The sequence below is a fragment of the Dasypus novemcinctus genome, chromosome 6 (assembly GCF_030445035.2).
Source record: "Dasypus novemcinctus isolate mDasNov1 chromosome 6, mDasNov1.1.hap2, whole genome shotgun sequence".
NCBI classification, from domain to species: Eukaryota; Metazoa; Chordata; class Mammalia; order Cingulata; family Dasypodidae; genus Dasypus; species Dasypus novemcinctus.
Window position 1 is genome coordinate 95,040,924 of NC_080678.1, and position 27,733 is coordinate 95,068,656.

Below are 27,733 nucleotides of genomic sequence, written 5' to 3' on the forward strand. Positions count from 1 at the left end.
ATGAGCATATCATAAACTTTATTAAGAAACTTAATTTTATACTTAATTTACTGATGTACTTTCAGCAAATGAATAACATCTGCTTTATATTTTTATAAGATCTTTTTCACCTTTATAGAGAAAAAATATTGGTAAGGGACGATAGGGAGCTCATTAGGGAACTATTGTAGCTTGCTTTATGGGTGATTATGGTAATTTAGACAAAATTGGAAGGCCTGGAAGTGATGAGAATTAAATTTTTAAAGTAGGACAATAACGAAAGAACTAACATTTATGTCATCACAGTCCTGGAAGGGAGGGAATGAGAGTGGGACTGAAAAACTATTTGAAGAAATAATGGTTGAAACCTCACAAATCTGTCAGAAGGCATAAATCTACACTTTCACGGAACTGAGCAAACTCCAAATAGGATAAACCAGAGAAATCCATGCCTAAGCTACCTCATAAAATTAAACTGAAAATGAAAAAAAAAGTAAAAATATTTTATATATAAAGAAACACCAGTTTGAATGACAGCAAATTTCTCATCTGAAGCCATAGACACTATTGGTACAACATTTTTTCAAGTACCAAAGGAAAAGAAATAGCGAACTAAAAGTCTGTATCCTGTGAAAATATATTCAGCAATGAAGGTGAAATAAAGATATTCTCAGACAAAAGAAAACTAAGAAAATTTTTTGCTAGCAAATCTACTCTTAAAGAATGACTAAAGGAAATTTTCTAAACAAAGAGGAAATGATAATAGAATAAGGCCTGGAACTTCAGAAAGTAAAGAAGAATGTGAGAAGTGGTTTAAAAAATCAGGGTAACCCAGGTATTCGTTCCTTTGAGGGCTAAACAGACCCACGGGTTCTATGGTCATGGCAGATGGGGTTCACTGCCATATCAGATGGCCCTTCTTTGGAGCTGGTGTTTCCGCGTGATGGAGCTGGACTCAGATGGGATCTCTTTGCACAAGACTTTCATGCTACTTTACTGGAATTGTAGTTGGTGCTGGGGTTTAAGATATATTTAGGAGATTTGAATCTCTGGACTGACAATATGATAGCCAGGCCCTGAGCCCCAACAGACTTCAGCTCCTACAATCTGATTTATTGGACTCACCTCACTCAGCTAAGATGGAGTTGAAGAAGGACAACCACCACACCATGGAGTCTAGAGGGCCTACAACTGAAAGCAAGAGGATTGCATCCAGTATCCATGTGGAATCTGAGCCTCTTCTTCACATAGAGGTACAACGGACACAACCAATCCAAGGTCCACAGAGAAAAGGTGGCATTGGAGTGGGAAAAGTGGCCATGGTGGCTGATGGGTATGGGGAATGGCAGGAAGAGATGAGATGTGGAGGCGCCTTTGGGACTTAGAGTTGCCCTGGATGGTGCTTCAGGGGCAATTACCAGACATTGTAAATCCTCCCAGGGCCCACTGGATGGAATGTGGGAGAGTATGGGCCATGATGTGGACCATTGACTGTGGGGTGCAGAGATTCCCAGAGATGTACTTACCAGGTGCAATGGATGTGTCATGATGATGGGAGTGAGGGTTGCTGGCGGGGGGAGTGGTGGGTGGTAGGGTTGAATGGGACCTCATATATTTTTAATGTAATATTTTTACAAAATCAATTTAAAAAAAATCAGGGTAACTATAATAAAATATCGCCATGAGTTTCTGAAATCATTTTTGATGGTTGAAGTAAAATTTACAGTGCCATATGATGTGGTGCTCTGTATGTAGAGGAAATACTTAAGACAATTATACTTAAAAAGTGGGACGAGTAAAGGCACCTAAATGGAATTAAGGTTTCAACATTTCACTTGAAGTGGTAAAATGTTAATACCAGTAGATTGTGATAAATTACATACATACATTGTAATACCTAGAACAACCACTAAGAAAACTATACAAAGTGATATACTCAGAAACACTATAAATAAATCAAGATGAAACCCAAAATGTGTTTAAGTAACCAACAGTAAGGTAAGGAAAGAGGAATGGGTGAATGAGAAACAGGAAATTGGCAGGAAACAAAATGGCAGACCTAAGCCTAACATATCAGTACTATCTTAAATATAAATGATCTAAATCCACCAATTAACATATAGATTGGTGGATAATTCAACAGTATGTTATCTACAAGAAACTTAAATATAGCCACATAGGTAGCTTGATAATAAAAGAAAGGAAAAGGATATTTCATACTAACATTAATCCAAATGAAGCAAGAATGGCCCTACTACTATCAGGTGATATATATGTAATGATAATAGACTTAGTCCAACAAAAAGACAGTGATCCAAAATGTGTCTACAACAAAAAACAGGACCTCAAAATACACAAAGCAAAACTTATAGAGCTGAAGGGAGAAATACGTAAGTCCACAATTATAGTTGAGGACTTTACATCACTCTCAGCAATTGATAGAACTACTAGACAGAAAATTAGCTTGGATATAGAAGAATTGAACAGAATCATCAACCAAAAGAAACAAATAGATATTTATAGAACACTTTGCCCAGCAAGAGCAGGATAGGCATTCTTTTCAATTGCCCATGCAACACATAGAAAGATAGACCATATCCTGGGCCAAGCAAATCTCAACAAATTTAAAATAATTGAAACCATACAGGGTATGTTCTCTGAATAAAATGGAATCAAAGTATGAACGAATAACAGAAAGACAAAAGGAAAATATCCAAATATTTGGAAATTGAACAACATAACTACTTTTCAATAATCCTGGGGTCAAAGAAAAAGTCTCACTGGAAATTTTTGGCCCAATGGGTAGGGCGTCCACCTACCACATGGGAGGTCCACAGTTCACACTCTGGGCCTCCTTGACCCATGTAGAGCTGGCCCACGTGCAGTGCTATGCGCGCAAGGAGTGCCCTGCCAAGCAGGAGTGTCCCCTGTGTAGGGGAGCCCCACATGCAAGGAGTGTGCCCCGAAAGGAGAGCCGCCCAGTGCAAAAAAAGTGCAGCCTGCCCAGGAATGGTGCCGCACACACGGAGAGCTGACACAACCAAAAGAAACACAGATTCCCGGTGCCACTGATAAGGATAGAAGTGGTCACAGAAGAACACACAATGAATGGACACAGAGAGCAGACAACTGGGTGGGGGGGGGTGGGGGGGGAAGGGGAAAGAAATAAATAAAAAATAAATCTTTAAAGAAAGAAAAAAGGCATAGAAATGAATGAAATGTGAAGTATACCATATCAGTTTTGTGGGAAGCAATTAAAGCAATGCTAATAGGGAAATGTATAGCACTAAATGATAACATTAGAAAAGAGGAAGGGTCTCAAATCCATAATTAGCTTTCTACCTCAAGGAAGTAGAAAAGAGCAAAATGATCTAGAGCAAGCATAAGGAAGAAGAAAACATGAGAGCAGAAGTCAGTGAAATTGAAGATAGGAAAAGAGTAGAGAAAATCAGTGAAACAAAAAACTAGTTCTTTGGAAAAGGTCATTAAACTTAATAAACCTCTAGCAAGACTGACAAGAAGAAAAAGAGGGAAGACAACATCACCAAAAAAATAGGATATGTCATTGCAGATCCAGTAGCCATTAATATCATAGTAAGAGAAACTGTCAACAACTCTGACAGTATAGAAGGAATAGACCAATTCCTTGGAAACGACAAACTACCAAGACTCAACTAAGATGACGTGGATAATCTGAATGATCTTTTAATGATAAAGGAATTGAATTTTAATTTAGAAACTCCCCAAAAAGAGGTATCTGGGTCCACTGGTGAGTTCTACCAGAAAATAAAAGAAGAGGGAAACTTCCCAATGCTTTTAAAAATGCTATTCCAAAGCCATACAAAGGCAGTTCAAAATAATAGTAATACTAAAACTATAGACCTAAATTTCCCATAAATTTAGTACCAAAATTCTACAACATATTTGTAAATTTTAACCAGCCTAGTTAAAAAGAATTATACACCATGACCAAGTGGAACTTATTCCCAATAAGCAAGCATTGTTCAGTGTTTGAAAATCAATCCATGTAACCCACTATATCAGTAGGGTAAAGAAGAGAGATTACATGATGGTATTACTTGGTGTAGAAAATGTCTGGCAGAATCAAGCATCCATCATGATAAAAGCTCTCACATACTATGAATAGAGGGAATCTTCCAAAACTTGATGAAAGAACATCTACCAAAAAAGCCACTGAGAACATCATATTTAATGATAAAAGATGGAATGTTTTCCGCTAAGACTTAGAACAAAGGAAAGATGTCCTATCATACCACTCATTACGTAGTACTGGAAATTCTAGCTAGCATAATAAAGCAAGAAAAAAACTCTATATAGATTGGAAGGAAAGGAAAACTATACCCATTTGCCATGACATGATTATATAATATAGGAATCTACAAAAAAAAATAGAATTAATAAGTGATTTAGGCAAGATGAGCACAAAATTAATCACATCGCTCTACACTGACAATCAACATATGGAAACAAATTAGAAACACAATACCACTTGCAATCATACCATAGAAAGTGAAATACTTAGGTATAAATCAAACAAAATATGTATACCTTCTCTATACTGAAAATTACAAAATGTTGATGAAAGAAATATAAGACCTAAACATATATTTGAGACCTTTCCTTTTTTCTTATGTTAGATTGAGTATTATAAATTTCCTTATCTTTTTCAACAAATGGTGATGGGAAAACTGGTTATCTACATGCAAAAAAATGAAAGTGGATCCCTACTGCATAACATATACAAAAGTTATAAGTGACTCAAAAATGGATCAGTGACCTAAATATAAGAGCTAAAACTATATAAAACTCTCAGAAAAAAATATAAGGAAATATCTTCAGGGCCTTATATTAGGCAATGGATTGTTACACTTGATACCAAAATCATTGACTACAAAAGAAAAAATAAATTGAACATCATCAAAGTGAATTTCTTTTGTGCATCTAAAGATATTAGCAAGAGAGTGAAAAAGTAAACCTACAGAATGGAAGAAAATATTTGAAAAGCATATATCTGATAAAGGTTTAATAGCCATTGTATATAAAGAAATGCTGGAACTCAGCAAGAAAAAGCCAGCCAATTAATAAATAGGCAAATGACTTGAATAGACATTTTTCCCCAAACAATAAGCACATGAAAAGATGCTCAACATTATTAGCTATTAGGTAAATGCAAATCAGTACTACAACAAAATACCACATCACTTGCACTGGAATGGCTATTATTTAAAAATGGAAGATAATGGAGAAATGGAAACTTGAGTACATTGCTAGTGGGAATGTAAAATGGTGCTGTTGCTGTAGAAAACAGTTTGAAGATTTCTCAAAAGCTTAAACATAGAATTACCATATGACCTGTCAATCCTGCTTCTCACTATATATCCCAAGGAATTGAAAGCAAGGATTCACAGATGTTTCATAGCAACATTATTCACAATAGCTAAAAAGTGGAAGCAACCTAAATGTCCATCAGCAGATGAATAGATGAACAAAAATACGTACAATGGAATATTACTTAACCTTAAAAAGTAATGAAGTTCTGATACATGCCACTGCATGGATGAACCATGAAGACATGTTGAATGAAATATGTCAGACACAAAGAGACAGATTATAAAATAGCTAGAATATGAAAATTCCTAGAGACAGAAATTAGATTGATTACATGTTGCTAGCAGGGAGGAGGATGGGATGAGGAATGTATAATGGGCATAATGTTTCGGTTGGTGATGGAAACATTCTGGTAATGAATGGTGGTCAGGGTAGTGCAATTTTGTGAATGTGATTAATGCCACTGAATTGTAAATCGAATGTTTGGGAGTGGTTGAGATGGGAAATTTTATTGTATATGTATGTTCCCAAAAGTTTTAAAAACAGTACCTAAAGTGACAGTGATAATCAGATGCCATATTTGATCCTGGACTGGATCTAATAATGGAGAAAGACTCAAAAGGACATTGGGCCATAATGTCTCCCTCCCCAAATTTAGTTTGAATGTTGGAAATATTGGCATCATCAAGAGAATATTAAGAGTTTGTTACTCAAATAAAGAAGATTTCTTGGGGAAGGCAGGGAAAGGTCCCAAGCAAGTTTAAAAGAGCTTGAGAGAGAAGGAATGAAATTGGCTTTGCCTTTATTGTCATTAGGGATAGAATGAACCCCCATGAGGAGGCCAGGGCTTCTGTGCTTTGAACTTCCTTCCAACACCAAGAGAAGGAGCAACTGGGATTTCTTACTGGTCTATCAATATTTGGGGCAAAAGAGGAAGGCAGAAGCATGGAGCTTGAAATTTGTTAGGAGTCAAACATCAAAAATGCAGTTAGACCATTTGTTACAATATTTTATGATTCTAGTTCTTTGACATTCTTAAAATGACAAAATTATAGAGATGGAAAACAGATTAGTGGTTCCAGGCGTTAAGAAGATGATGGAGAAGGAGGTGGCTCTGGTTACAAAAGGGCAACATGAGGGATTCTTGTGATGGAACTATTTGTGTCTTGACTGTTGTGATCACATGTGAGAAAATTCTACCCACATATTATGAATATAAAACTTGTGAAATCCGAATAAGGCCAATTGAATAAATCAGTGTAAGATTTTAGTTGGTGTTATTATGCATTGGGGCAAAGTGGATGAGACATAAATGGTATCTTTCTGTTTTCACTGCATGTAAATCTACAGATTATCTCCAAATAAAATCTTTTAAAAGATTCTCACTTATTAGGAAATTTGGAATATCTTAGTCTTAATAGAGATAAATAGGAAAACATATCACATAGTATTTGTTGAAAAATTTAATCACACCTTCAAACCAGAAATATATAGGTTCTCCAGTATCACCAATTTTAAGAAGTATCATAGTGGATATTATGCCCATTACACAGACAAGAAAAAATAAGAAAGCATGAAGATTAAAAAGCCAGATTGTAATTTTTTACAGATCTGATTGTCCACACAGACAAAAGAATCTCCACACAAGTGATTGAAGTTAATACTTGTTTAGCAAGTGGTTGTTGGCTCTAAGAACAATGTAGAATATCAATTGTGTGTCAGCTATAAAACATCAAACAAATAGAAGAAAAATTTCAAACAGCTTTATTTATTGTCACATACACACTTTTCCCTCATTTAAGTGTATACTTTAATCATTTGCGTGGTCATAGAATTGTGCAACCATCACTACGATAATTTTCAGAAGATTTTTATGGCTTTAAAAAGAAACCTGATAGCCATTTCCATTCTCCTTTCCACCCATCCCCTGGGACCCTCTTAATCTATTTTCTATCTATATGAATTTTTACCTAGTCCGTATATTTCACATAAATAGAATCATATAATATTTGGCCTTTTCTGCCTCAATTCTTTTACCTAGCATAACATTTTCCAGGTAGAAGCATGTATCAGTATTTCACTCATTTTTATGGCTATATCGTCATATGGATATACAACACTTACCTATTTATCTGTTGATGGACATCCCCCCCACACACACACTTTTTGACTGTTATGATAAATAATACATACGTTTTTATTTCTTTTTGGATATATACCTGGAAGTGGAATCCTTGGGCTATATTCTATGTTTAACCTTTTCAGGGATTATCCGATTCTTTTCCAAAGCAATATTGTATGTTCACACCAGCAGTGTATGAGGGTTCTAATTTCTCCACATCTGTTTTTTTAATTATGCTAATCCTAGTGGTTGTGAAGTGGTATCTTGAGGTTTTAATTTGCATTTCCCTAATGTTTAGCCATCTTTTAAAGTGCTTATTAGCCATTTATCTTTGGTGAAAATTCTATTCAGATTCATTGCCCATTTTTTAAAAATATACTGGCTTTTTTTTTAGAGCAGTTTGAAACTTACAGAAAAATTGAGAAGATAGTACAGTTCCAAAATACCCATTACCTAATACCTTTATTATTAGCATCTTATAATAGTAAGGTACCTTTTATATAATTACTGAATCATTACTGATACATTATTAATAAAGTCCATAGTTTTAGATTTTTCTAATTTTTAATTAATGTCCTTTTTGTTCAAGGATCCCATCCAGTGTACCATACTACATTTAGTCATCATGTCTCTTTAAGCTCTTTGTAGCTGTAGCAGTTTCTGATACTTTATTTTCAATAACTTTGACAGTTTTCAGGAGTACTGGTCAGATATATTTTAGGATGCCCCATTATTGGAATTTGTCTGATGCTTTTCTCAATAAGAGTGGAAATATGGGTTTTGAGGGAAGAAGGCCACAGATGTAAAGTTCCACCATTTTCATCACATCAAACATACATACTATCAACATGGTTTATGACTGTTGATGTTGACCTTGAATTCCTACCTAAGTTAGTATTTTTTAGGTTTCTCCACTCTAAAATTTCTTTTTTTCAACTTCTGTACATACACTGGAATGAAGTCACTCTGTAATCCATATCTTAACAAGTAGGGAGTCATGCTTCCCGTCCTTGATGGAAGAGTATATGCATATATTATTTGGAATTCTTCCACATAGGAGTTTTGTCTCTTTTCCCCAGTTTATTAATTTCTTTAGTCATTCATTTATATCCATATTGATTCATGGAAACTTACTTTATACTTTGTGTTATAACCCAATATTTATATATTTTGTTGGTTTGGACTACACCAGCTTTGATTATTGGAAGCTCTTACACACGTGGCTTCTGTGATCCTTTGACATATCTCATAGTTGTTTTTTTTTTCCTGAAGCATTTCCTCCATTTCTGGCATTGCAAGATGTTCCAGGCCCTTATATATTTCCTGTCCCAGTTCTAGAATCAATGATTTCTCCATGGAGCCCTGGTTCATTTTATTGGGGAATGATAATAGAAACCAAGTTGTAGGGCCTAGATGTGTTTGTTATCACTAGGATGTTGTTGCCTTTAGGCCCTCTTGGCTAACAGAGTTAAGGGATTGTTTATGTTTTCACTAAACCCTGTGTATGGACATGTATTAGTCAGGGTTCTCTAGGGAAACAGAATCAACAAAAGATATCCGTCAATAGTGTGTGATTTTATGAGTCTCACATGACCGTGGGGATGCACAAGTCCAGGTTCCGCAGGCAGGCTGCCACCAGGGACTCCAGTGAAAGTCTTGACGAATTCTGGAAGACATTGGCTGTCCAAAGATGAGCTGGGAAATTCTCATTTAATGCTGGAATCACTTCCCCTTTTAAGGTATTCAACTGATTGGTTAAGCATCACTCATTGCTGATGGCAGTCTCCCTGATTGATGTAATTATAATCACCTATCTGTGATTTACCACTGCAATTAAGTCAATGGTGACCAAAGTCCATGAATGCCCTTGTATTACAGTTAGCCCAGTGCTTCCTTTACCAAACAACTGGGCACAGTTACCTGGTTGAGTTGAGTCCTTACTCTAATCATCACAACACATATCTGTAAATATTTCTATATGTAACCATGTCTATTTATATTAAGTTAAACATGAAATCATACTGAAGTCTCCATCTCTAAATCCATTACCACATACATCATTCCAGCGTACTTTCTTTGCTTATCTGTAAACTCCCACTCCATCAGTGTGATTGCTAGACCTCACTCCCACCATGCACCATCCATTTCCTTAATTGTTCCATTCTAGTATACATGTAGAGCCGTATCAGATTTTTCAACCTGAACTCCCATGGTGAACAATTTTATCAGTTAGACTACAGTACTGTATGCAGTTCCTTTTGTCTTGAGTCTTACAAGCTCTACTCATTTCCAAAGGTACTTAGGTCAACACCTCCCTCCCCCACCTGTTGTTTCCTTCTGCCGTGAATAATGTTGCCCAGTCTTTTGTTTTTAGCCATTTTGAGTCATGCTTATAAGTCTATCTCTTCACTACAACATAGGTTTGGGTTTTGTCTCTGACTCAATTTAAAAATCCATTTCATTAAATTGGCAGGTTGAGCCCATTCAAATTTATTGATATGACTGATATGTTTAGTCTTATATCTGTCACACTGTTACATTTAATGAGTGTATCATATTTACTGTATAGTTTTTTGGAAGATGCATAGAGATATTCAGATTTAGGCCATTGCTGTTATTCATCTGCAACCTAGAAGCCAAATGTTTGTGTTCTAATACCCAGTTTCCTATCTTGTTCCATGCTAGGCCGGGCATTTTTGTTTCTTTGTTGTTGTTTTTCTCCCTAAAGCGAAGAATTAGAAAAAGCATATACTTGAGATTATTTTTAGCTGTAGAGACTAATCAAGAAACCAAAGATTCAGCTACGATGTACAACATAGGACATTCGTTACATAGGAGCTTTGCCAGAGGAAATGTATTAATATTTATATAGTAAGTTCAATTTTTTTTAATTTCTAGGAGTCTGGAAAGTTGATCGCCTGAAGGAGAGGAGGCAAGAAAACCAAGATAAATTTTTTCGGCAAGTTGTGTTCATCAATAATAATGCTCTTACTAAGGAACGAGGTAATATAATAGGAAAACCATTTAACTTGGACAGAAATTTGTTTCCTTCAAGAAAAACACTCTGTCAGTGTGACTTATGTAGAATGAGTTTGAACTATATTTCAGAATTCATTATCAATAAGAAGACCTATTTAGGAAAGAAATCTGATGAATTTAATGCATATGGAAAACTCCATATTAAACACGAGAAAACTCATATTAGAGAGGAAAGTGAATGTTTTCAAAATGGGAAAACCCTTAATCGTAAGGATGACCCTAATCAGCATGAAAAAATTCAACCTTTAGGCCAAAATTTTGAATATAATTCATGTTGGGAAGCTGCCTATGAAAAAGCAGTATTCAGTACCCTTAAAAGAGAAAACACAGAAGGGAAACACTGTAAATATAATGAACATGGGAGAAGTTTCTATGACAATGCTTCTCACTTGTTCCATCCAGTAGCTCCCTCAGGGGAAAATCACTTTGAATTTAGTGATTATGAGAAGTCCTTGTGTGAAGTCAACCCTCTTGAAACATGGAGTATATATGAAACACTATGAATGTAATGAAAGTGGGAATAATTTCACTAAGAAGTTACACCTCTCACAACTTCAGTAAACTCATAAACGAGAGAAACACTTTGAATGTAATGAATGCGGAAAAGCTTTCTGGAAGAAGCCACACCTTACTCGACATCAGAGGGTACATACAGGAGAGAAACGCTTTGAATGTAATGAATGTGGAAAAACTTTCTGGGAGAAATCAAATCTCATTAAACATCACAGATCACACACAGGAGAGAAACCCTGTAAGTGCAATGCATGTGGGAAAGCCTTTAGTCACAAGTCAGACCTCACATTACACCAGAGAACACATACAGGGGAGAAACCCTATCAATGTAATGTATGTGGGAAGACTTTTTACCAGAAGTCAGACCTCAATAAACATCAGAGAACACACAGAGGGTTGAAACCCTATGAATGTTATGAATGTGGAAAATACTTCTGTATGAATTCACACCTTACTGTACATCAGGGAACTCACACAGGTGAGAAACCCTTTGAATGTTCTGAATGTGGGAAATCGTTTTGTCAGAAATCACATCTTACACAGCATCAGAGAACTCAAGTAGGGGATAAACCCTCTGAATGTAATGCATGTGGGAAAACTTTCTACGACAAGTCAGTACTCACCAGGCATCAGATAATTCACACAGGTTTGAAACCTCATGAATGTTGTTTTTTTTTTTTAAAGATTTATTTATTTATTTAATTTCCCACCCTCCCCTGGTTGTCTGTTCTTTTTTTTTTTATTTATTTATTTTATTCACTTTGTAATAATATTACATTAAAAATATACATGTGAGGTCCCATTCAACCCCCCCCCCACCCCACCTCCCCCCCCCCCCCCCCCAGCAACACTCGTTCCCATCATCATGACACATCCATTGGATTTGGTAAGTACATCTTTGGGCACCTCTGCACCTCATAGTCAATGGTCCACATCATGGCCCACACTCTCCTCCATTCCATCCAGTGGGCCCTGCGAGGATTTACAATGTCCGGTGATCGCCTCTGAAGCACCATCCAGGGCAGCTCCATGTCCCAAAGCCTCCACCTCTCATCTCTTCCTGCCTTTCCCCACACCCATCAGCCACCATGTCCACTTTTCCCAATCCAATGCCACCTCTTCTATGTGGACATTGGATTGGTTGTGTCCATTGCACCTCTATGTCAAGAGGAGGCTCAGATTCCACATGGATGCTGGATGCAATCCTCCCACTCTCAGTTGCAATCACTCTAGGCTCCATGGTGTGGTGGTTGTCCTTCTTCAACTCCATCTTAGCTGAGTGTGGTAAGTCCAATAAATCATATTGTAGGTGCTGGAGTCTGTTGAGGCTCAGGACCTGGCTATCACATTGTCAGTCCAGAGATTCAAATCCCCTAAATATATCTTAAACCCCAACGTTAACTGCACCTCCAGCACATTAGCATGAAAGTCTTATGAAGGAAGATCCCATCTGAGTCCAGATTCATCACACATAAACACCAGTTGCAAAAAGGGGCCATCTGACCTGGTAGTTAACCCCATCGGCCATGACCATAACTCCCATGGGTCTCTTTAGCCCTCGAAGGAACCGATATCTGGGGGTTGTATCTGCTTTATCTGTCTCTCTGACTCTGCTCAGTTGTGCATGAGGGCAATCCTTCTGCCAGCCTCCAGACTCTTTTTTAGAAACTCGTAGCCATATAAACTCATTTCTCTTTTCCATTTCCCCCTTACTTTAGTTCAAACAGCATTTTAAAGTCATGTTATTTTATGTAGACAGGGATATTCTGCTGATCCACATTGAACCTTCCGTATAAGGTCATTTTCCAGTTGCATCATCAGTTGGTAGTTGATAGTGGTCCCTCGGTGCCAGGGAGGCTCATCCCCGGGTGTCATGTCCCACGCTGGGGGGAAGGCACTGCATCTACATGCTGAGTTTGGCTTCGAGACTGGCCACATTTGAGTAACATGAAGGCTGACAGGAGGAAATTCCCAGGCACAATGTTGCTCTAGGCCTTGTTCTTATTCTAGGCTTATCAGCTCACAAGCACAGTCACTAGCATCAGGGGCTCACCGTTGAACCCTCACTCCCTCCCGGTCCCCGCCGCTGCACCCGGGAGACCGTCGCTGCTCCCCTAGGGACCACGACAGAGCACCACTGGCCAGGAACCCAGTACCCCCCCTGCTGTGGTTTTTAATTGTTGCCACTATGAGTATATCCAAACATTACCATGCACCCTGGACATATGTTCTGTACAGCTCCCTGTCAGCCATATATCACCTGTCATTGGTATCCCATACCAGTATCCCTCCATTGCCATTGTTGAAACACTCTGTGATCCAGAACTCCCCGAAATTTGAAGCCCAATATAATGTCATGGTCCCTTACTAGGGAATGGCATATAGCGAGGGATTTAAAGGTTAGATAAAGAACTTGGATAAAGTTAGATAAAGAACTTAGATAAAGAATGTTGACTTGAAAAAATTCTACATCCTATCTTTTTTTTTTTTTTTTCCCCCCTAATTATTCAGCTTCTCTTCACAGGAGTCCTAGACCACAGCAATGCATATATATAATATACAGCACTCCCATACATCCCCCACAAAAACCTTTTTCCTTCCAGAGCAATACACTTACACCCTATTCACATCATATTTACTTAACGTGATGTACAGAGTCTGAGACATTAGGTTTCTAACAAGGTGACATCTGTGCTTACATTATGGTGCATACTTTAGGATACACAGTTCTTTACATTCTTAGTTATCCTATGTTTTACATTATGGTTTACATTATCAGTCTGTCATCTCCTATATGTTATGGTGTAATATTACATGTTTTATATCCATCCTTGTGTACTCTCAAGAAACTCCTCTCTTACCCCCCCATTTACCTTGGTTCCACACATTTAACGTCCATTTTCCCTTCCACCTTGGTGCCCACAGTGACAGCCAACCTCCGTTTCCTGAGGAGCCACTTCCAGAGATAGATGGAATAGTGTTCAGGGCCTAACTTGCTCAACTGCCCCAATGCCCTGGGAGCCACCCTTTCTCTCGAGGGATACAGTTCCCTCTATTTGGTGGCATCAGTCCTCCCCAGGATGTGGGTCCACCCCCACTCTCACTACTTGGGTTTCTACCCCATGGTGACACCCACTCTGGCAGAATGAGCATTTAGACATTCCCCAGGAGCCCGTCCTGCATCAGACCCTCCCCTCCGAGCATTCTAAACAGGTAACCCTCTTTATTATATTTTGATATGATTTTCTCGGCATTTTACTCTCCACCAACACCTAACCCTCTCCTGTGTTCGTATGCTACCCCTCCCTCCCCCCACTTTTGGGCAATGTCACCCATCCGTCCCTCCCCAGCCACCCTCAAACCCGCAAAGCCCCAACCAAAGGCAACCCCTTGCCCCCCTTTTATCTCTTCTTTGTGTTCATACTTACCACCATCTCGTCTTAAATTCCACCCCTGCAGACATCGGCTCATATCCTTCCTCCACCCTCCGATTTCCTGTGAGCCTATCGTTCAGTCTCTTGCTATCTAAGGCAGCTTGTTTATTTCATATCATTGAGGTCATGTAGTATTTGTCCTTCAATGTGTGGGTTGCTTCACTCAACATAAGATTCTCAAGATTCATCCATGTTATCACATGTGTTTGTAGTGTGTTTGTTCTTACAGCCGAGTAGTATTCCATTGTGTGTATATACCACATTTTATTGATCCACTCATCTGTTGATGGGCATTTGGGTTGATTCCAACTTTTGGCAATAGTGAACAATGCTGCTATGAACATTGGTGTACATATATCTGTTTGTGTCCTTGTTTTCAGTTCTGCTGGGTATATACCCAGCAGTGGTATTGCTGGGTCATATGGCAAATCTATGGCTAGTTTTTTGAGAAAACGCCATACTGTCCTCCAGAACGGTTGGATCCTTCTGCATTCCCACCAGCAATGGATGAGTGTTCCCCTTCCTTCACATCCTCTCCAGCACTTGTATTCTTCTGTTTTTTTCATAGCTGCCAATCTTATGGGTGTAAGATGGTATCTCATTGTAGTTTTGATTTGCATTTCCCTGATAGCTAGAGATTTGGAACATTTTTTCATGTGCTTTTTTGCCATTTGTATTTCTTCTTCGGAGAAGTGTCTGTTTAAGTCTTTTTCCCATTTTTTGAATGGGTTGTTTATCTTTTTATTTTCAAGATATAGAAGTTCTTTATATATGCACGTTATAAGTTTCTTATCAGATATATGATTGCCAAATATTTTCTCCCACTGTGTGGGCTCCCTTTTTACTTTCTTGACAAACTCCTTTGAGGTGCAGAAGGCTTTTATTTTGAGGTAGTCCCATTTATCTATTAGTTCTTTTGCTGCTCGTGCTTTTGGTGAGATATTCATAAATCCATTTCCTATTACAAGGTCCTGTAGATGTTTCCCTACACTGCTTTCTAAGGTTTTTATGGTCTTGGCTCTTATATTTAGGTCTTTGATCCATCTTGAGTTGATCTTTGTATAAGGTGTAAGATGGTAATCCTCTTTCATTCTTCTACATATGGCTATCCAGTTCTCCAGACACCATTTGTTGAATAGGCCACTCTCTCCCAGTTGAGAGGGTTTGGTGGCTTTATCGAATATTATGTGGCTGTATATGTGAGGTTCTATTTCAGAGCTTTCAATTCGATTCCATTGGTCTATGTGTCTCTCCTTATGCCAATACCATGCTGTTTTCACCACCGTAGCTTTGTAGTATGTTTTGAAGTCAGGTAGTGTGATTCCTCCAATTTCGTTTTTCTTTTTAAGTATGTCTTTGGCTATTCGGGGTCTCTTTCCTTTCCAAATAAATTTCATAGTTAGTTTTTCTAGTTCCTTAAAGAAGGCTGCATTGATTTTTATTGGGATTGCATTGAATGTGTAGATCAGTTTTGGTAGGATAGACATCTTAATAATATTCAGTCTTCCTATCCATGAACAAGGAATAGTCTTCCATTTATTTAGGTCTTCTTTGATTTCCTTGAACAATCTTGTATAGTTCTCGGTGTATAAGTTCTTTACCTCTTTAGTTAGATTTATTCCTAAGTATTTGATTTTTTTATTTACTATTGTGAATGGTATTTGTTTCTTGATTTCCTCCTGATCTTGCTCATTATTAGTGTACAGAAATGCTACTGATTTTTGCGCATTGATCTTATAACCTGCGACTTTACTAAACTCATTTATGAGTTCTAGAATCTTCGTTGTAGATCTCTCAGGGTTTTCTATGTATAGGATCATGTCATCTGCAAATAATGAAATTTTGACTTCTTCCTTTCCAATTTGAATGCCTTTTATTTCTGGTTCTTGCCTCAGTGCTCGAGCAAGTACTTCTAAGACAATGTTAAATAGGAGTGGAGACAGTGGGCATCCTTGTCTTGTTCCTGAGTTTAGAGGGAAGGAGTCTAGGATTTCTCCATTGTAAACAATATTGGCTTTAGGTTTTTCATATATAGTCTTTATCATGTTCAAAAAATCCCTTGTATTCCAATCTTTTGGAGTGTTTTTATCAAGAAAGGGTGCTGTATTTTGTCAAATGCTTTTTCTGCATCAATAGATATAATCATGTGATTTTTTTCCTTCAATCTGTTTATATGGTGTATTACGTTGATTGATTTTCTTATGTTAAACCATCCTTGCATACCTGGGATGAATCCCACTTGGTCGTGGTGTATAATACGTTTAATGTGTTGTTGAATACGATTAGCAAGTATTTTGTTAAGTATTTTTGCGTCTAGATTCATTAGAGAAATTGGTCTGTAATTTTCCTTTCTTGTGATGTCTTTGTTTGGCTTTGGTACTAGGGTAATGTTGGCATCATATAAGGAGTTGGGTAATGTTCTTTCTGTTTCGATTTTTTGGAATAGTTTCAGCAGGATTGGTGTCAGTTCTTTCCGGAATGTTTTGTAGAATTCACTTGTGAAGCCATCTGGCTCTGGGCTCTTCTTAGTTGGGAGATTTTTAATAACTGATTCTATCTCTCTGCTTGTGATTGGTTTGTTAAGATCATCAATTTCTTCTTTCGTCAATATGGGCTGCTTATGTGTTTCTAGGAATTTGTCCATTTCCTCTAGATTGTCATTTTTGTTGGAATATAGTTTTTCAAAATATCCTCTTATGATAGTCTTTATTTCTGTGGGGTCAGTGGTGATATCGCCTTTCTCATTTCTTATTTTGTGTATTTGCATCTTCTCTCTTTTTTTCTTTGTTAGTGTTGCTAAAGGTTTGTCAATTTTGTTAATCTCAAAAAACCAGCTCTTGGTCTTGTTTATCTGTTCAAGTGCTTTCTTATTTTCTATTTCATTTAGTTCTGCTCTTATCTTTGTTATTTCCTTCCTTCTTCTTCCTGTTGGGTCACTTTGTTGTTGTTTTTCTAATTCCTTCAAATGTGCAGTTAGTTCTTCAATTTTTGCTCTTTCTTCTTTTTTGATATATGAATTTATGGCTATAAACTTCCCTCTCAGTACTGCTTTTGCTGTATCCCATAAATTTTGGTATGTTGTGTTATCATTATCATTTGTTTCAAGGTAGTCATTGATTTCTTTTGAGATTTCCTCTTTGACCCACTGTTTTTCTAAGAGTGTGCTGTTTAATTTCCAAATTGTGGGGTGAAATCTGGGCTTCTGTCCCTTGCAAATCTCCAGCTTGACTCCACTGTGGTCAGAGATAATGTTTTGTATGATTTCAATCTTTCTGAATTCGTTCAGCCTTTCTTTGTGGCCTAGCATATGATCTATCTTGGAGAATGATCCATGTGCGCTTGAGAAAAATGTATATCCTGCTGTGTTTGGGTGTAGCGATCTATATATATCTATTAGATCCAGCTCCTCTAATATACTATTCAGATGTTTTATTTCTTTGGTGATTCTCTTTTGAGATGTTCTGTCCAGAGTTGATAGTGGTGTATTAAAATCCCCCACTATAATTGTAGATGTATCTATTCTTTCACTTAGTTTTTCCAGCGTTTGCCTGACGTATTTAGAGGCACCCTTGTTAGGGGCATAGATATTTATGATTGTTCGATCTTCTTGACAGATTTTCCCTTTCACTAAAATGTAGTATCCTTCTTTGTCTCTCACAATTGTTTCACATTTAAAGTCTATTTTGTCTGATATTAATATAGCTACTCCTGCCTTTTTTTGGTTATTGTTAGCTTGTATGATTGTTTTCCAGCCATTCACTTTCAATCTCCATGCGTCTCTGGGTCTAAGATGTGTCTCTTGTAGACAGCATATGGATGGGTCATATTTCCTTATCCAATGTCCCAGTCTGAATCTTTTGATAGGTGAGTTTAATCCGTTGACATTCAGTGTTATTACTATCAAGGAATTATTTGTGTTAGCCATATTTTGATTGGATTTGTGTTTGTCATATTTTGTTTGTATATTTTTTTTTGTCTTTTTTGTTATTGTTGTTGGTCTTATACTCTCCTCCAACTCTGCCTTTCCTGTTTTCTTCTTTCTTCCTGTAGAACTCCCTTTAGAATTTCTTGAAGGGGAGGTTTCTTGTTGGTATACTCTTTCAGTTTCTGTTTGTCTGCGAATATTTTGAACTCTCCATCATGTTTGAATGCTAATTTAGCTGGATAGAGTATTCTTGGTTGGAAATTTCTTTCCTTTAGTACCTTGACTATATCATACCACTGCCTTCTTGCCTCCATGGTTTCAGAAGAGAAATCAGCACTTAATCTAATTGAGCTTCCCTTGTATGTGATGGTTTTCTTTTCTCTTGCTGCTTTTAGGATTTTCTCTTTGTCTTGAGCCTTGGATAATTTGACAAGTATATGTCTTGGGGTGGGCCTGTTGGGGTTTATGACTTGTGGAGTGCGCTGTGCTTCTTGGATATGGACATCTGTCTCTTTCAGTAGATTTGGGAAGTTTTCAGCCATTATTTCCTGCAGCACTCCTTCTGACCCCTTTCCCTTCTCTTCACCTTCTGGAATGCCTATAATACGTATGTTTGAGCGTTTTGCATTGTCATTCAGGTCCCTAAATCCTAATTGGATTTTTTCTATCTTCTTATTGACCCCTTCTACTATCTGTTTGATTTCTGAAGTACTGTCTTCCACATCACTAATTCTCTGCTCTGTCTCTTCTAGTCTGCTGATATTTGCAGCTAGTGTATTTTTGATTTCTTGAACTGTGGTGTTCATTCCCGTCATATTTATTATGTTTTTTCGTATGTCTGCAATTTCCCCTCCAAGTGATATCTTCATGTTGTTAACCTCTTTCATTACTTCGTCAAATTTGTCGGTGATAAATGTTCTGAGATCTTTCATTGCTTGTGCCAAGTTTTGCTCCCCTTCGTGATTATTGGTTTGTTGATTGGATTCAGCCATGTTTTCCTGATTACTGGTTTGGTTTGTAGATTTTTGTTGCTTTCTGGTCATCTCTTTATCTTGACGGATTTAATCAGTTCCTTAGCTTCTTTGTCTGCTCTTGGAGGTTAATTAGCTGTTATTTTTGCATCGGTGTTATATCTTCTCTTTGTCACTTTTTTCTTCTTATTCTAGTTTCTTGTTGTTGGTTAAGTTCACTTTAAAGGAAAGTATTAGTGTTGGGGGAAGGCAATTGTGTAAGCAAGGGAAAAGTGTAAAGTAATATTGGTGATATATGTTAACAAAGCAAGAATATGAGATCTGGGAGGATGGAGGTTAGATTTATGTAAATTGTGTAGAGTTATAGCAGTAGGTAGAGTACCTATTATGAGGTAGGTGATTGAATATAGGAGGCTTATGGTATGAGCTAAAAAGCTATTGATTTCGTGAGAGAGGGAAAGAGAAAAAAAAGTGGTAATAGTTTCAAGCGTGGATAACAGACAGAAAACAAAACATAGGTATTAGAAATTAAGACTTAGACCCTTCGTGGATCGAAGAAAGGGAGGTGGGAGGTGGAATATGGGAGAGCCAGTAGATGGTGGCGGATATCAAGATGTAGGGGCAAGAGGATAGTGCAGGTAGGCTAAATCAGTTCACACAGAAATGAGGCAGTGGAGGATGGGAAAATCCAGCAAATATGAGGTGTTCCCTGTAGCACCTATTGTGTACTTGAATTAAAATAAAATAAGTGGAAAATGAGGGACAAGAGGGAAAGAGAAAACCGAAAAAAAAAACACTAATTATAATAAAGAAAAAAAGAAAGACAAGAAGAAAGGAAGAAAGAAAAAGAGGATAGGTACACGGTGGGGAACAGATAGGGGGAAGAGAGATACAGGTATACAAGTGTCACAATTACAACACTATCTAAAACAACAAGCAAAAAAACCCCTAAATAACTGTATAAAAAAAAAAAAAAGGGACTTTGGGGGGCACGCTAGGAGAAAAGACTAGGGGATAATGCAATATTAGCAATCAGGGCATCAAAAAGAGTAAAAAATAAGATAAAGTGAAAATAAAAACAAAACAATATGAACCAATAAAGATAAAACGCAAACGTTAAGGTCCAGAGCATTCAAGGACCCCAGGTAGACCCCAGGGCGTGATGGATTCGGGGGTGGAAAGTCTGAGACACTGAAGACTCAAGAGGTGTGAGTCTGGGGTGTGGACCGCCAGAGTCCAGGGGACCCAGACCTGGCAACCTCAAATCTGGTCCACAGAAAGCTTAGGAGCCCCGCAGTGCAACACAGCCCTCAAGGATCCCCGTAGCTGGGTGCCAGCCCCGTGGGGGAAGATAGATCGGCGAATTCTATATTGAATGTCTGATCTCTGAAATTCACCTAACTCCTCAGGGTATCAGCCTTTGGACAGCTCCCTCCCTGTGCTCCCACGCAACGGCCACTTGAGGGCGCCTCTACACCACGGCCAGTTCAATGACCCAAAACCCAAGCCCCACCGGGTGGGGTGGGCTTCAGCTGGAAACGCCGAAAACAGACTCTAAGATCCGAAATCCCAAACTTCGCAAAATATTCCCCAATCAGCTTCTAGACGTGTCTTCCTCCCTCACTGCACCCTACAACAGTCTCCCAATTGTGTCCCCTTATTGTCCAAAATCCAATTCCGTTGCAGATCGGCAGCCGGACCTGTGGGGATGGGGCTCCAGGCGGAAGCGCTACTCCCCCCCGGTCCGGAGACCAAAAACGTCCCCGCTTCACAGGGAAACACCGTCTGTCTCCGCAAATCAATCTGCAAAGGAGTCTTGTCCCAACAATCCCTCACCAGCCAGCCCAGTATCCGCGAATTTCTCAGCACCACAAAGCCTCTAGAATAAGGAAAAAAAAACAAAAAACAAAACAAAAACCCTGGCCGCCGCGGCTCCGGAGCTGCCGGAGCGCCCGCTACCGCGTCTCCGCCCACCCAAGGAGGGAACTTCCCGCGCCCAGCTGGGACCTCGGTTTATATATTATCGACGTATCCTCTCTGTTACCTTCCCACCGAATTGACGTCCAGACACCTTCCAACCAGCAAAAATCCCCGAAACAGCGCGGTCCCAAAGAGCCTTCAACGCTGCCCAGCCGCCCCCTGCAGAGACACTACCAGGCAAGCTCACGCAGCCACCATCTTCTCCTTTCTTCTCCTGGTTGTCTGTTCTTGGTGTCTATTTGCTGCATCTTGTTTCTTTGTCCGCTTCTGTTGTCGTCAGCGGCATGGGAAGTGTGGGTGGCGCCATTCCTGGGCAGGCTGCTCTTTCTTTTCACGCTGGGCGGCTTTCCTCACGGGCGCACTCCTTGCGCGTGGGGCTTCCCCACGCGGGGGACACCCTTGCGTGGCACGGCACTCCTTGCGCGCATCAGCGCTGCTGCATGGCCAGCTCCACACAGGTCAAGGAGGCCTGGGGTTTGAACCGCGGACCTCCCATATGGTAGACGGACGCCCTAACCACTGGGCCAAAGTCCGTTTCCCCTCATGAATGTTTTGAATGTGGGAAAACCTTCTGTTTGAAGTCAGACCACACAGTACATCAGAGAACCCACACAGGGGAGAAACCCTTTGCATGTCCTGAATGTGGGAAATTCTTCAGCCATAAGTCAACTCTCTCTCAGCACTATAGGACGCACACAGGGGAGAAACCCTATGAATGCAACGAATGTGGAAAATCCTTTTGTCAGAAGTCACAACTCACTCGCATCGGAGAATTCACATAGGGGAGAAACCCTATGAGTGTAGTGAATGTAGAAAGGCTTTTTGCCTTAAGTCAGCTCCAATTGTACATCAGAGAACTCATACAGAAGAAAAGCCTTATAAATGTAATGAATGTGAAAAATCCTTTTGTGTTAAGTCAGGACTTGTTTTACATCAAAGAAAACACACAGGGGAGAAGCCTTATGAATGTAATGAATGCGGGAAATCCTTTAGTCACAAATCATCCCTCACAGTATATCAGAGAGCTCACACTGGAGAAAAATCTTGTGAATGCAGTGAATGCGGAAAACTCTTCTATCGTAAATCAGACCTTGCTAAACATCAAAGATCACACACAGGGGAGAAACCCTATGAATGTAACACATGTGGAAAAACCTTTTCTCAGAAGTCAAACCTCATTGTACATCAGAGAACCCACACAGGAGAAAAATCTTATGAATGAAATGAATAATGTTAGTGTTTAGCCAGATGTCTGCCTCCACTAACCTTCAGAGGATTCATTTTAGAGGAAAAGCCCTACTGACATCCTGAATGTTCAGTAACTTTCATCTGCAAACTGGCCTTGTTTTTACTTCTAAGTAATAGTAGGGGAGAAACCCATAGATAGCAACAAATATAGTATAGCCTTGGTAAGAAGTGATATTCCATGAAAGTGAGATAATTCGTAGTGTTTTAACCTTACAAATTTTTTGAGTTTGTAAAGGTTTTCAGCAAAAATTCAAACTAGACTATGTCAGAATTTATTCATCCAAGGAGAAATCTGCCAGTTAAAGAAATACAGATTTAAAATTATTTTTAGAAATAATGTAAAATTAGAAGTTGTATTTCAGATTTGGTGACATAATTGACTTTAGAAAGTATAACAAGTAATTTATATTTATTGTGAAATGTAAACTTTAAAAATGTTTTTTAAAAAAAGGAGTCACAAGAATTTATAATAATAGTACAAAAAATTTCCATGTGCCCTTCACCAAGCTTCCTCTAATGATAATGTCTTATATATTATAGTATCTCAGAAACAAGAAATTGGTATTAATACTTATTAACTCAGATATAGACTTTATTTGGATATGATCAGTTTTTACATCTACTCTGTAGTTCTGTGAAATTTTGTCATGTGTAGATTCAAGTATCTGCACATTTAGGATACAGAACCAAAAACTACTTCTGAAATCAGTATTCCATCAGATTTCTATCACAAGGAGCTCCCTTGTGTTACTCCTTAATAATTACATCCTTCCTCCAACCCTAACTCCTGACAACCATTTAATATCAGTCTTTTAAAAGCATAGATAAATTGAATCATCAGGGGAACAGCATTCATTTTAGATGTGAGATATCTCTTTTACATATATACATAAAGGTATAGGACTTTAATGTATGTACAGGTGGTACATAATACAAATTGTATGTGTTTCTTGAGTATAACTGAACGTAACATAATTGTGACTAGGTAGTAGGTATTCCTAGTTTAGTAGTTATAACATTGGGCCTATGCTCAATATATCTGGGACTTGGAGCAGTGGTTTAAATGGAGGCCCACAAAGCTAATGACTAAGCATTTAAAAGTTTTGACTAATTAAAATATGAAACTGTAAATAAAATATATTCTGTGCATGGGGAAATGTGGCCCCTTGCCCCCTTGTCCCATTTTTCTTCCTACCCCATGGTTCATCCCAAGCCGTGAGGTGCCTTGAGTGTAAATATGTGGATCCTTCAACTTTCTGCCTAAATTTTGCTTAAACCTCTGTAAGCAACTGCCCTCCAAAATACGATTCAGGGGAGATGTCCACCCACACAGACTAGATAAGGACTGAAGGCCCTTTGGTCTGGGAATTAGGGGTTCCTAATCTGGATTTCCTATTGAAGAATCTGGACACTCAGAGACTTCTGACTGTATGAGAAGGATGAATCAGGCTGAACAGCGCTAGGACTGAGCTGGTGTTTGGCTCCTATTGACAGTCTAAAAGTGGTATATTATATTACATGATATCAGTGTTTTCCGAACTGAATATCAGCAGTGCCTCGCTATATCCTAATAGTACAGTATACCTTTTATGTATAATAATCTTTGAATGTTTATAGTACTGTACCTTATTTCTTTCATCCTATTTTCTTGGCATTTATACATGGCTATGACACGTTACTGAATTTTACTTCTTTAAATAAAAAAGGGAAATAATGTTTTCATAAAGTTTCAACTGCCTCATTGTCAAAGGATATTTAAGTATAGTCAGGTATGCATTTATTAACAATAAAAGTTCAGTTAATTTGAGAAAGTAGCTATGAAGAGTAGCACTTAACTGCATTCTAACCAATAAAATACAGTGCTATAAAAAGAAAATATGGCTATTGAACCTACACTTGATATATGGGTTCCTAAATGTGTGAGTGTAAGGGTGTATATGATCTGCCTATGTCTTTCTAGAGAATCAGCACAATGCTCTGGTTAACTGAACTTGAGTCAGAGTGACTAAGGACACATTCTAGTTCCCCAACTTAAAGCTGTGTGTGTGACCTGTACCAAGTCATATACCTCTCTGTGACTCTTCTGTAAAGGAAGTAGTATTCCCTATTATGAGAATTAGGTTAGTTGTAAATGTAAAACATGTAGAATTAAATTAGCTCATAAATATAAAGATCGCACTCCGAGCTGTGAGATTATTATTATAAGCAGTAGCAGCATGTTTTTAGTGTTTCCAAAAATTACCCTGCAGCAAATTGGTAGAAGATGCAATTCATAAGCAAAGCTGATTTATTTTTATAGGTCTTCCCCCAGTTAATTCAGTACTTAGTCATGATTAATCTAAGTCAGAATAACACCTTAGTATTATTATGAAAGTAATTTTTATCTTGCAATATCTGAATGGGTTTGGGGAACCCCCAGGGAGTCCCAGACTACACTTCGAGATCTGCTAGTCTAAGTTTATCTTAACAATACCATTCTCATCAGTGATTGGCTTTGGATAGGCATCTGGCTCTGCAACAGCCAGTGAGACATTTGGTGAGTAATCTATGGGAAGAAAGATGAGAATAGTATTGATGAAAAAAGACACAGGACACTTAATTTTCTGAATAAGATATCTATTTATACTTTGTAAACCTTAGGATGACAGAGGAGAAAGAGGGCAAAAACTTGGTGAAATTGTCATTGATCTGCTGAAATAGCCACTCCTGGCACTACTCTATTTTTGGCTTTTTGTTATTTAATACATTAAGTTTTCCTTATTTTTTCAGTTAATTGAAAGCAATTTAACCAATGCCAAAGCATACTTTATAATTGCATGGTCAGAAATGATAGAGCAATTTAGAGATTTCTTCCTTCATTGAAATAGGTATGGCAGATTTTCTGTGCAGTAAGTTTCCATAGTATAGTATAGCCTAAGTGCTATTATCCATTACTCTTTTATTTGAAAGAAACATGTTTTTGCATTATTTGACCTGTCACAGTATCAACACATGCAGTGCCATTTGGATCCCAGGCAGGCAAAATATGCTTTAAATGAATTAAGCTGTCTCCCCAATACTTCCCACAGAGCTGCTTTGGGTTTTTAACAGATTGATAGTTTGTCTTATATTTGATAAATTTGCCTCTTTACCACTGATTTGAAATCCCATTTGACTTTTGCTTTTGTTTACTTAGTAGTTCTTTCCCATATTTATCTGGTGTCAGTTCTTGTGGCCACATAACTGTCACTAAATCTGGACATAGTAAAGTAGTCATGATTCTATGTTCATTATTCCAAAAAGAAGTATTGGTCTTAGGTGGGCCAGTGAATATACTTCATAGGTTTTGTAATAGGAGACCATCACAGACCAGTTAATAAAGAGACCCTAGAGTTATGAACATTGCTGGTGAGAAAATGTATCTGCAGAAGAGAAAATACATTGGTCTATAAGAAGCAAGTTTGACAGGCAGAAAGTCTAGATGGTGCTTGAGTCCAGGTGGTGCTTTATACTCCCAGCTTCCATCCCACAGGATCACAGCAACTGTACTCTGTTGTGGCGACTGCTCCTTGCAGCTGTTGCAGCTTCTGGTTGTGGTGGTTATAGCGTCTCCTGGTTGTGGCGTCTGCTCCTTACAGCGTCTGCTTGTCTTCTTAAGGAGGCACTGGGAACTGAAACTGGGACCTCCCATGTGGGAGGTGGGTGCCCAACTGCTTGAGCCACATTCACTCCCCAATATGTTTTTAAAAACATTATAGAGCAAGTCCCACTTCATTCTTTGTTTTCAAATGGTTGTGGGTTCCTCCACAAATAAATTCTTCTATATAATATATAGAATCCATTGTCAGTTTCCTACAAAGTCATTTGATCAGAATTGCCTTTAATTTAGGGGGTTATCTGCCTAAGAGGAGACATTTCTGCCAATTGGTGAGACCTATCCCTTGAATACCTGTACTTCAGCCATATCCCCTTCTACCTGCCTGGTGATCCCTCCATGGACCTTTTTGCCAGCAACAAAGCCTTATTTTCTATCCAGAACCAATAATCTGTCAGCCCGCTTTCACACTGCCTCATGAGGAAGCATGATACTTCACACACAGTAGCTAGATGCCCAAGTTATCTTCAGTTTTTACTACCTTTTGCTTGACTTACCTGTCTGAACTACTGACTAACCAAACACATTTCAGCTCTCTGACAACTAGCTTAGTGACCAGCCTTAACTTGCTGTTTGATTACCTGATTGCCTTACAAACTCTACAACCAACTATCTGGGTGAGCTGAAGATTAGAATGACTGCCTGGCTATGTCTGTAACTTCAGTGGAGAGACAGAGAAAAATTATGCTATGCTTAATGGCTAGCTGCTGCTTTCATGTTCTCAGCCAGTTCAGTTTTTCTCCCCTCCAAAGCTTCATAGGCACATAGGCAGAAAAGTGGTATTCTGAGCTATGCTCAACACAGTTTGTGAGCTGGGGTAAAAACTAAGTTGCAGAACATTCACAAAATTCCTAAAGATCTATGGAAACTTCTTAGGGTCCACAGCTTCCATCACATTTTCAAAAGAGCTGCCATACCATAAGCACTGAAGGGCTATTATACAAAGAAAACCCTTGTGAAGTCCTTTGGTGTTCTGTACTTCCTCCATACCCAATTTTTCAGCCCTTCCTGTCTGCTGTGAAGCTGTATCAGGGAAAAATGAAGAGAGCTCCATTTGGTGTCAATCCTTATGCATGTGGGTTCTGCTCACCCCCCATACACACCCCAGTGTTTTTGGTGGTGATGTGGATCACTTGGGCCGTTAGATTCCTGAGTGTGCAAGGCCCAAGAGCATCTGGCTCTTTCTGACTTGGTGACCTCCTTAGTACAGAGTGACACCATTCTCCCAGCACATGTCAGAGGCTTCATTCTGGACTGAGTGATAAAGTACATAAATAGCAGTCCTCTCTGGAGCTAGGTAAGGTCTGTGTTCCTTTGTGTCATGTGAGTGTTACGGAGAGTTGCTCTTGTGTACGCTAGTGTATATAACTGCATTCTTTGTGTGCATGGTGTAAATGTCTATTAGATGTATACACATTTCTTTGAATGGAAATACATATGTGCTGGATGTGTACTGAATATTGTATATTTACATGTACATGCATGTACTAAAACAACTGAGACAGATTGTAAATAAGAATTAGTCTATAAGAATATTTG

General features: G+C 38.4%; 2 protein-coding genes across 2 annotated transcripts in view; both read left to right on the top strand.

Moving 5' to 3' along the window:
- LOC101412445 (zinc finger protein 33B-like) overlaps positions 1–27,733 on the top strand; it is a 50,706-nt gene that overhangs the window by 22,741 nt on the left and 232 nt on the right. Inside the window, exon 5 of the mRNA XM_071215910.1 lies at positions 10,349–10,453. The gene's annotated coding sequence lies outside the window, so the exon portion shown is untranslated. The remainder of the gene's footprint in view (positions 1–10,348; positions 10,454–27,733) is intronic.
- LOC139439085 (zinc finger protein 33B-like) lies at positions 11,051–22,534 on the top strand (the record flags this gene model as incomplete). Its single annotated transcript, XM_071215557.1, is given in 3 exon segments — positions 11,051–11,670; positions 21,866–22,071; positions 22,074–22,534. Coding segments are annotated over 3 exon segments (1,287 nt in total), but the record flags the coding sequence as incomplete, so codon positions are not given.